The sequence below is a fragment of the Chrysochloris asiatica genome, unplaced genomic scaffold (assembly GCF_000296735.1).
Source record: "Chrysochloris asiatica unplaced genomic scaffold, ChrAsi1.0 scaffold00001, whole genome shotgun sequence".
Classification (NCBI taxonomy): Eukaryota; Metazoa; Chordata; class Mammalia; order Afrosoricida; family Chrysochloridae; genus Chrysochloris; species Chrysochloris asiatica.
Window position 1 is genome coordinate 53,551,113 of NW_006408519.1, and position 11,449 is coordinate 53,562,561.

The 11,449-nt window shown below is 47.3% G+C and overlaps 1 protein-coding gene across 1 annotated transcript; it reads right to left on the reverse strand.

The window, feature by feature from the left end:
* Positions 1-496: 496 nt before the first annotated feature.
* On the reverse strand, positions 497-2,794 carry LOC102834330 (zinc finger protein 250-like). The gene is made up of 4 exons (XM_006830890.1): positions 2,756-2,794; positions 2,424-2,550; positions 2,071-2,184; positions 497-501 (listed from the first exon to the last, which is right to left on the reverse strand). The coding sequence occupies exons 1-4, from the start codon at positions 2,792-2,794 to the stop codon at positions 497-499; spliced, it is 285 nt and encodes a 94-aa protein (XP_006830953.1).
* Between the last annotated feature and the right edge of the window lie 8,655 nt (positions 2,795-11,449).

An 11,449-nucleotide genomic window follows, 5' to 3' on the forward strand; every position in this document is an offset into this window, starting at 1 on the left:
TAGGATCACACTGGACCACGAACCACCAGGTCGGCAGCTCAAAGCCACCAGCTGCTCCTCAGAAACCCTATATCGGGTCACTATGGATTGAAACCGACTGGATGGCACTTCACAACAACATTTTCTTTTGCTTTTTCTTGAATTCACTAATCTTTTCTTATTCAATGTCTAATCTGTCATTAACCTCATCTAGTGAATTTATAAAATAACACTGGTTCTTATTCAGAGCAGCTGATGAATCTCTTCACATGCTAATGAAACCTGCATATTAATATCCTCAGGGATTATACTATATTAAAAAGATTAAGTATAAACTTACCGTGAGGGCAGGACAAACCGTCTTGGCATATGCAAACTATAGTGTGGTCAGAGTTAAGGTTGTCTGCAAAAGAAACAGAGCTGGAGTTATAACAAAATGCTTCTCTTTCGAGATGCATTTGCGATGATAACATATAGTTCTCTGAATTGAATACAGTGAGGTTGGTGAGTAACTTCTTCATCCTGAGGAGTCATTGGGAGGTCACAGGCTGCACCCCCCCCCCCTGCTTTGTACTCCCTTTGATGACAGTTGAGACACTGTTCCAGTCACTGGCTCTATGCATATCATTAGTCTAAGACACAACACTCAGCTTCCTCCTCCTCCAGCTGCCTTCGTGCAAAAAGTTCCTCTCAGTCTCCAATCCATCCTGCTCACAGAGAAATCTCACCCTCACTTCTGCTTCTGGTTTAAGGGCACTATGTATGACATCTCAGTCCAGCAAGGTCCCAGGCAGCCACCACAGAGCGTAGGTTCTGGTTCAGTGGTGGCTGTCAAAGTATTTTCTCATCCATTACAGCTACAGGTAGCAAACAGCTTACAGTGCTCTGTATAGGGTTTGCACAGTGTAATGTCCTGTCTTCTTTTACGTCTTTTGGAAAATTAAATTTCCCTGAGGCTGGCACATTCGTTGTCCTTTTGAGAACATGTGATTTTGTGGGCCAACAGGAGGCAGACTGCTTTCATCAACAGGCACCCCTGTCCATATAGTCTGTAAGAGACAAGCAGCTGTTGGCAAGTGGAAACTTGCCATACCTAAGAAGCTGAAGCTGACTGAGGTATTGCCAATGCATTCCCCTACCTACCTTGAGTAGGGTCTATATCCTGGAAGGGCAGGCCAAAAGATATTATTACATCCTGTAACTCAAATGTCATCTTCCTGCTTGCAAACCTATGCTGCCTTCAAGGATGGATTTATCTGTAAATTTATCTGCCATCATCTGCCTTAGAAGTTTCTACACAAATGTCCTGCCTTCTTTTGGTAAATTAACTCCTTATACTTTGATGTATTGTAAATGCTATCTTTTAAAAAGCCTACACCTCAGTTTTTGTTTTGTTTTGCTAAAGGTAGAAACATGACTAAACTCTCTTGCTAATTATAAAAATCTGGGAACTCTTTTGAGTTTTCCAAGTATACAACACACAAACTGATTAAAGATCAAAACGAAAACTTTTCTTTCCAACACTTTGAGCTTGCGGTTTTTATTTACTTTGCCTAATTTCACACGTGGGTTCCCAGTACAAGAAGGACTTGTTTTAGCTCCTAAACACGTTTTCAGCCTTCACCGTAGAAAGTGAAGGCACTTCCTTCCTCTACTTAGTATTGTTTGTACTTTTCTAAACCAACCAGGCAGCTCCTAAAATCTGAATGTTTCATGAGGACGGGGACCGGCTGTTTTTCTCACTGGGGAAGGACAGAACCCCCACCCCATGCTCTGAGCCCATTCCTGTGCCTTAAGCACACCTGCATCCCACCCTTCATGCCCACCCCTTTCTTGGCATATCCAACTCTACCATTCTGTGCAGATTCTCTGCCACACTCACTTCCTCACAGGTCTGTCTTCTACTCTTCTTTGTCAGGTGAGGCCTAAAGCAGTCGTACACCTGGCAGAAGCTCTCCCCAGTGTTTCATGTGAACTCTCAGGGGTTAGGCATCAGCAGGGTCTTACTCAACCTCTGAACCCAGCCCCAAAGTTGCACTGGGACTGCTCAGTCCTCACTGAAGGGCTGTCCAGCTGCCCTCACTTACTCACCTGCGTGGCCATTCCTCAGGTGCTCTCTCCCCTCAGCCTCCTTCCCATCCAAGACCCATGGCGCTTCCCCTCTCTCTAGCTGGGAGATCACATCAGGCTTGGATCCTGGGAGTCCTGCTCATGGGAGGAAGTTCTGTTTACATGGCTCCCTCCTGCCCTGTGCCCCATGCTGCCTCTGGGGGCATGGCGAGACACATGACAAGCTCTGCACAGGGTGGAGCGCGTGGGAAGGACACTGGGAGCTCAAGGCCATGGTTCAGCCTAGTCCAAGCTCCCACCCTCCCTGGGGAGCCCCCACAAGACAAGGCTGGTATGAAGGGAAGCCTGACTCATGCTAGCTTCAGGGGCCTTACCCAGAGAGACCACATTCCCGTAGGTCTCCATCATCACGTTTCGGTAGAGACCACGCTGTGCAGGGCCCAGGCGGTCCCACTCCTCCTGGGAGAGCAGCACAGCTACATCCTCAAAGGTGACGGCGGCCTGAAATGACAGCTGTATGGGATAGGACCACGTCTGGACATCCACGCCAGGGGGTAGGTGCAAATGGATGGAGAGGGTTATAAGCCAACTTGGGGTCCTGAGAGCCAAGAGTGGAATGATGGGAAGGCCCTAGGGTGTGCCATCGGACCCCAAGCCTGAGAGAAGCGGGGAATCTGCTGGCTGCACAACCTTGGAAAAAGCTCACCTGGGGTCTTGCCATGGGCAGGGGTCCCGCCGCTGCCATCGCCTGCACTCCTGGAGCTTCTGAGGACAGACAGAAATCCACGTGGTGCTGAGGGAGAGGAGGTAACACGTAAGGGTCCAGCCTGGGAGACCTCAGGAGCGTCCTGGTGTCCTTGGGCAAAGTCAGCAAAGGAGGCCTTCCCGTTCAGGAAGGACGTCCAGCTATCTGGAGACGTGACCTTGCTACACTTTGGGAGCCCAGGACTCGAGGTGACCTGATTACACCCACATGGACCACCGGCCTACCCAGCTCACCAGGGACATCCCTCCTGGAACCTTCAGTCATTATCAGTGTCCCACCTCACAGTCTTGGCGGTACGGCCAGCCCGCCTGCCCAGCACGTCCTGTATGGCTGTGCTGTATATACAAACAAGGCTAACTTCTGAAGTATAGGTGCCATTTAATGCAAGACCTTCACTGATTTTAACTAACTTAATTACCTGAGTTTGGGGCACACTTGGCTCTTCTCTACGTGCACATAGAACTTCCTAAACGAAATGCTGTAAAATGAGGGAAATATGACAAGCCTCCACAAAATGATGCAGAAGAGGCTAACACCATGTAATACATTTTAAATCAAGTTCAAGGATGGGCATCACTAACTCAGGACGATAAAAGGAGGGGGTCCCCACAAGGGGCTGGAGACATCTGTCTCTTGACTTGGGAGCTGGTCTTGGGTAAAACCCTACAACAAAAGTTCCTGGTGTGAAATTCATGGGGAACAAAAGGTAACAGTGGTCAGACACTATGCAGAGCCTGAATTCCGAGACCCAGCTGACCTATCCTGTAGGTAGGGCACTCTGACAACCCTGCTGACCCCACTGCAAAGAAGGCAAAAGATGGTTGTGGCAGCTTGACAAGACGATGGCAGTGGATGTGAAGAACTGATTGGGTTCTGGGATCACAGGACTTGCTGAGGGATTGGACATGGGGTGAGAGAGAAAGGAAGTGTAAAGTGACCTGGGACCCGGGTGAGCCTAAACAACTTTAACAGGGATCTGCTCTCCAGTGAGATGGAGACATCATGCATGTTTAGGTTCTGGACAAGTTAAGTTGAGGCATCGCTCATACTCCAAACTGCCGGGGTGGAGGTGAGAATACTGAGAGTCCCCCTGGAATCTTTGGTCCTGTGGGAAATATGTTTTGCAGTCTTCCGGAATGCTGGGGATGAATCTTTGGCAGGGACACAGAACACTAGGTGGTGACAAAAGGAATGAAATCACCCAATCCGGCATAACAATTTGATTACGTCTCATATTTGACATGGAATGGAACTATGACGCTAATGAACACAGAACAGTGAGTTAACAGGAAACTGTGATAGGACTAGAGCAACAGAATCGCTTCAACAGACACAGTAAGTGTGAGTGGGCGGACACGCATGGGTGCTCCAGGAGCGGCCTGGGCAGGACGCATTACCATCAGCTGGATGCTTACATTTCCAGGCACCACTTTCGGACAGATCGGAGGAGCGGGACAGGGACACCTGGGGGCGGAGAGAGACCGAGTCGAGTCTCAGCCTCCTGGTCCCTTCCATTCTCCCAGAATGCCAGTTCTCCCCAAATTTGCATGTATGTGTTCTTGTAAGTGCAATTATAACTAGAATTCTAACAGGCATCTCTTAAGGAATGGACAAGACCATCTTACAATTCATTGGAAAAACGAATGCTGGAGAATAGTCAAGAGTGGAATGGGGTAGAGCTGCTTTACCAGGACTCATAGAGATGCTGTCCACAGGGGGAAAGAGAAAGACGCCTGCAGCAGAACCGAGAAGCCAGCCACAATTCCAGTAGGTGTGAGACTTTAAAAGATGACAGGACAACTTCCAGTTTCGTGGGAAACAATGGTGCTGGTGTAGGCAGCTGCTCAGATGGGATACACAGTGATACATTTTGGATTAAGTAAAGACTTCAGTGTGAGCAGGAAGAGTAGTCCTCACAGCTCAGCTTGTGTGTTGGGCTCCTGGTCACCGTGTTCCACTCCTTTACAGGTGGACCCTGCCCCGCTTCTGTAGGGACACCTTTCTTGCTTCAGTCACCCTCCCTTTTGTGGTCCATGACCACCATCATGAACCTGCCACCTCTCTCCTCTTTAGATCATTCTCGGTTGTGGTATGTTCTTCTCCAGCTAAACCCTCGTGAGAACAGACTTTCTTCCCTTTCCAGGAAGAGTGTAGTCTATGTGGGATGTCAGCCTATCCCTCACCCCACTGCCAAAGCGCCTTGGTCAGGATCTCCCGTGACCTTCCAGGGCCAAATGTCACAGTCTATCTTTAGTCCTTGTCTACTACCTCCTCTTCTAGGGCTCCTGGTCACAGCATTCACTGGGCTCGTCTGGCTTTTACAGGTTTCTTCTTGGCACACATCCTCTACCTGACCCTCCCCTGACAACCGTAGTGGGGTGGTCCCTCTGGTTCCCTAGTAGAGGTGACAGTCATTTGCGCTATGAGATTATGACCCTGACCGTACCTAGTCTAAGATACAACAATACATACACCCACAGGAACCCCGGGTCAGGGCCTTCCCAAGGCAGTGTCCACAGGGCTGGGCCCACTGAACAGCCGGGATTCACGTGGTCATGCAGGGTTATGGCCTCCTCTTCATTCCATATTCCTGTTCTTGAGTTATTCCTGTGTGGCTTGGATCATGATGTCCATTGGCTGGGGCATCCTATCCCGTATCTTTCTCAGCTGTCCTGGTGCCAGATATGGTCATCAAGTCTGAATGTTCAGTTGAGCCCTAAAGATCCCTATCTGGGTGCTACAGAATTGGTGATCCCCCTTGCTTTCTAGTCAGCATCTCCATGTGGATGTCTCGTAAATCTCAGACATTTAACATCCAAAACTGAGGCCCACCCACCGTTTCTGCTCCCAACGTGTTTAGCAGAAACTCTGCTCACCTGCAGTAGCATCCCAGAGCCCAAACCTTGCCATGTGCTGAGCAATGACCCCTGACCCCAACCTGCTCATCAGTCATGGTCACTATAGCACAAAGAAGTCATTCTTCAGATTCAAGAATTTTGTTTTTGGAAATTTCCACAGAAAACAACCCAAATCCAAATCAAGAATCGACAAATTTTCACAGCATTAGTAGTCACTGTAAAGAAAACAGAAAGGACTCTCATTGCCAGACAGGTGGCTGACACCTGGAGCTGACTCTTGTGACCACACATGTGAGGGGCCATCTGTCAACAGGCACACATGGGCAGGAATTAGAAACGGACATGCAAGGATGCCAGTAGCTTAGAACTTAACATTTATTACATTCTGTTCTAAGTTAAAGTTTTGTTGTATAAGGGATCATCTTGGTATGACAGATAATCACGGCACATGGTAGTAGAGTGTGACAAGAGACCTCTAAGTCCCATCAGCCAGTCCCTGGGTCTCAGGTGGGCAGTTTGAAGGATCTCGCCCAGGGCCAGGCTCCAGACTCCAGTCTTCACTTGTCCTCATTTGTCGGGTTTTCCTGCTAGGGCCCTGCTTCCGCTTCATATCCATCCAAGCCCCACCCTTCAAGTGGAGGCACCTTCAGAAGAGGCACAAAACAGAGCTAAATGCAGCCACTCTAATCTTCCAGACAGAAACCTGTCTCCAAATCAATACTTTTCTATAATCAATAAGTCCTAGTCATAAAAGATAAAGGGAAAAAAATCCTAGCACAAAAGCAGCGAAAGGCAGTAAGCGCAGAAAAGTGCAGGGTCCTTATGAAGAACGTGATCAACCAGTCGGTTCTGACTCACAGTGACCCTGGATAGGGCTTCCCGAAGCAGTACATCTTTATGGGAGCAAAAAACGTTATCTTTGTCCCGCAGAGCTGCTGGTGGATTTGAACTACTGGCCTTACGGTTAGCAGTCCAACTTGTAACCCACTATATGACCATGGATCCTTTATAAAACTTAAAGGACAATAAAAACACTTGGAATGATACACTTGCCAAGATAAGGTATCAGTGATATTAATTCCACGTCACCTACAAGGTTAACATATCTTTAATTGACTCTTAACTGATCTGGGAGAATAAACACTACAGCATCTCAAGACTATGTAGCCAGAGACTAATGAGGTCTTCTACCACACAGATGCATCGATGAACACCTGTGGGTCTGGCCAGAGGACAGGACCAGAGCAAAGTCCCTGAAAACAGTCCGAGTGGGACACACATGGTTTTTCTAACTGCTGGGGAAAGATGATTCCATAGTAGTGTTCATGTCATGTGCTAGTTTGAGAAAAGTAAAATTAGGCCTTTACATGTTGTTGTTGTTAAGTTTTTAAGTGTCATCAAGTCAGTTATGACTCATAGTGACCCTGTATACAGTTTCCGAGGAGCAGCTGGTGGGTTTGAACTGCTGACCTTGTGGCTCACAGTCCAGTGCTGATCCTACAGCGCCACACCAGGAGTCCTTTACATAAAGCTTAACAAATCTTCCAGAAATAGAGCAAAGACAGAGATAAAAAATGTGGTTAAAACAAACAAACAAACCCAAAACAACCCTAGATCTTCATCTCTTACTACATATGAATGGACTTACAAGAGTTAAAAAAATTTAAATTACATCATAAAAAGAACATGGATAAAAAACACAAGTGAAATTTTAATACTGTTTTAGGGTGGGGAGGGGCTTCTAAACAAAATACCAAAGAAAGAAAGCTTAGAGGCCAAAAGCAACAGATGGGCAGCCATGTAAATAAAGCTCACGCACAAACTCCAGAACCAATCCAAAGACATGTAAGAATTTAATATATGACAAAAGTGGTAATTGATCTCCAGATCAATGGTAAGATGAATTATTCAGTAGACAGTGTTAGGAAAGCTAAGATTAGGGGAAAAAATAAAGCTGAATTTCAACCTCACCTCACACCAAAACAAATTCCAGATGAATCAAGTATTTTACAAGCACCTAAGAAAAACAAAGTTTATCTTAAAAACAATCTTGGAGTGGAAAGGCCCTTTAAAAACAGCAAAGCCCAAAAGCCTTAAGGGAAAATGCTTAATAATCAAAATTTACAATCTTCTATCTCATAAAAACCCAAACCAAACCAAGACAAAACATAATGGAAGTCAAACGAGAAATCGGGGAAAATATTTTTGGCCTACGGAAAAGGGCGACTCCAGGATCAGTACCAGATTGCGAACCACAAGGTCGGCAGTTCAAGCTCACCAGCCGCTCCTCGGAAATCCTATACAGCGTCACTGTGAGTAAGAATTGACTATATAAGGAACTTCTATTGCACAAATTCCTAAGTAAAAAACAACAACAACCAAAAATGGAGAAAGAATATGAACTGTCAAGTCACAAAGGAAATAGAGAAGGCTGAAATGCACACGAAGAAATTTCAACCTCACCAATAATCCCAGAACGGAAATGAGAACAATCGCGCAAGAATGCCAGCACTGGGCTATCCCACAACCAGTGGGAATGTAAGTCGCAGTAGTGTCTGTACAAACCAAAAGGGTAAAACCTTCACCCTTCACTCCACTTCTAGGAGTCTGCCCTGCGGAACAGAGCTGAGGAGGACACCGGTTCTCAAAGATGTGAAATCTGACAACTGTAGGGCGTGGCGTCTGTAGCCCAAGGGGGGCGTCGAGCTCCCCCTGGTGTCCAAAGTGGTGTGCAGAGGCTAGAATGTTGTTATGTGCCGTGGAGACGGTTCCGACTCACAGAGACCCTCCCTGTACAGGGTTTCCGAGGCTGTAAGTGTTTACGCGAGCAGAAAGCCTCATCTTTCTCCCGCAGAACTGTTGGTAGTTTCGAACTGCTAACCATGATATTAGCTGCCCGATTCGTAACCACAATGCTACCAGAGCGCCTTAGAATGATAATTACCTTAGAAAAAATCTGAAATAGTAATTGCGAAACTGTCTGCAGTGCTTACCTCTGCGTACACTGACAGGTTGCTGGGGAGATTGGCTTTCACTTTTTATTTTTTCCCAACACACTTGGATTAAAAAAAAAAAAAATACTGCCATATAATTGTAAAAGCACAAAAATCCAAAAACTTTTCATCTGAAAAATTAAGATTTGCAAATATGCTACAAAAGTTGGTCTCATTCATTAAAATAAAGCTCTCCCTAATCAGAAAAACAGAATAGCATCAATAGAAAAATGCGGAAGGGCTATGAAATTCGTAAAGAACACTTGGTCAACAAAGACGGAAAACAAGCTCCAGCGCTCTTCCACGAGAGGAGGCTGCTAATTGGTGCAGCATTTCGCGGAAAATCTCCAGCCTGGGTATTTTGGGCAGCGCCCCGTGAAGTGCCTGAGGCCGGAACACGCGGGATCGCTGACCACCCTCCACGCCCACTCGGAGCAAGCACCCAGGTCCCCATCGTCGTCAAGACACGACTGTGGAGCAAGCGGCGCGGGAATGGCCTGGGGACCCCTCCCGAGACCCTCAAACTCCTGCTGGCGCCGGGGGACAAGGGAGTTGGACTCCCGGGAGGGTTCTGGCTGCGATGGGCAGCTAGGGTCTGAGGAGGTGGGAGCCCTGGAAGGAGGTGAGGTGCGGCGGGTGTGTGTGTGACCAGGAGGGTCTCGGGGAAGAAGGGCCTGTAGGGTCCACAGGTGGGAACACGGGGAGAGGAAGGGGCGCCAAGAGGCAGGAAGAGTCCGTTGAGAGTCGGAGGGAAGATGTGGCCACTGTCTGTGAAGACTGGAAACCGGTGTGTACCCACGGGGACAGTGTCGGGTGGGTGTGGAGGACGGGCCTGCTCGTGTGTCCGTGAGGGGAGAGGGTACCAGCTCCTCCTTCCCTGCCCACACGTCCCCACTCACCGTCTGCGCTGCAGCCTCACCAGCGAAGGGGCGGTGGTTCACAGCGCATCCAGACAAAGAGGTCGCCCCGCCCCATCTGCGGGACCGCCAATACCAGGAAGATACGTCTCCACAGGCTCCGCCCTCGAAGCCCAGACCACCAGTCCTGGGTCGCAACACCTCCTGTCCAGTTGTTGGTCCCACCCACTTGCCGGGCGCCTTTCTCCATAACTGACAGCTCGGCCACGGACCTGCAACCACGGAGAGCCAAGTCCTCCACGAAGCCCAGAGAGGCCACACTTCCGGGCCAGTCCCTGGATCCCGCTGCTTGGGTACTATGGTAACACAGCCCCCCTCGCCTTGCATGCAGAGTTCGGTTCCACTGGCAAAACTTTGTTTGTCGGTCCCTTCATCTGGCTGTTCACTGTCCTTTATCACATCACTCAGAAATTCTCTCATTTTTTTTAACCTTTATTACTATCCACTAGAAAGGTGAGCGCTCTGAGGCCAGAGGCCTTGGCTCTTTCTCACTGAGTTGCCCCTGGTCCAGTTTGGTACTGGTAAGAGGTGGTCACAGTGTTAACAATGGTTAGTGGCTAATCACTGTCTTGGCAGAGAAGTTACCATGGCTGTGGGTAATATAGTTATGTGCTGTCGAGTGGTACTGACCCCGTATAGGGTTCCTGAGGCCGGAAATCTTTGCCAGTGCAGACAGCCTCATCCTTCTGCAGAGCGGTTGGTGCCTCTGCCTTAGGGCCTGAAATCTTTGGTTAATCTTTGTGTTACTGTGATGCTGGAAGCTATGCCAACAGTATAGGAAATCCCAGCAGGGTCATCCATGGTGGCCAGGTTTCCGTGGAGCTTCCAGACTAAGACAGACTAGGAAGAAGGAGAGCTGGACTACTTCTGAATGTTTATGAATAGCAGTGGAACACTGTCAGACATAGTACCAGAAAATGAAAACATTATGAATAGCAGCGGAACATTGTTAGCTCTAATGCCGGCAGATGAGCTGCTTAGGTTGGAGGGCACTCAAAATATGACTGAGGAAGAATGGCCTCCTTAAAATATTGTTGACCATCTGACGTCAATGGAGTAAGGCTTTGGAGATCTGTGCTCATGGGGCACAACTCAAAATAAGGAGAAAGAGCTGCAAACATCCATTAATAATCACAACATGGAATGAATGAAGTAAGAATCTATGAAAATTGGATGTTATCAGAAATGAAATGGAACACATAAAGCTCAATATCCTAGGCATTAGTGAGTTGAAATGGATTGATACTGGTCATTTTGAAACTGATGGATTGAAGAATGGTGTCGCATTCATTGTCAAAAAGAACCTCTGAAGATCCAAAAGTACAGCTCTGTCTATGATAGGATAATATCCACATGCCTGCAAGGAAGACCAGTTACTGTCACTATTTTTCAAATTTAAGTACCAACCACTAAAGGCAGTGATGGTGAAATTGAAGAATTCTACCAATTTCCTCAGTCTGAAATTGATCAGACATGCAATCAAGATGCATTGATAATTCCTGGTAATTGGAATGTGAAGGATGGAAACAAAGAGGAATCAGTAGTTGAAAAATATGGCCTATATGATAGTTGTCAAAAATGAAATGGAACCCATAAATATAGATACCTTAGGCATTAGCTGAAATAGACTGGTATTGGCCATTTTGAATCTGACAACCACATGGTTTACTATGCTGGGAATGACAAATTGAAGAGGAATGGTGTTGAAGTCATCATCAAATGCCGGAGCCAGCCCCAGCAAACTTATTCCAGGGTTTTTCCGAAAGTGTATGCGGCGTCGGCTGAATACGGAGTCATAGGCCATAATAAATTCAAAATCTTCTCATTACATGCTTTATTATTATTATTTCTATGGCTACTCTAATA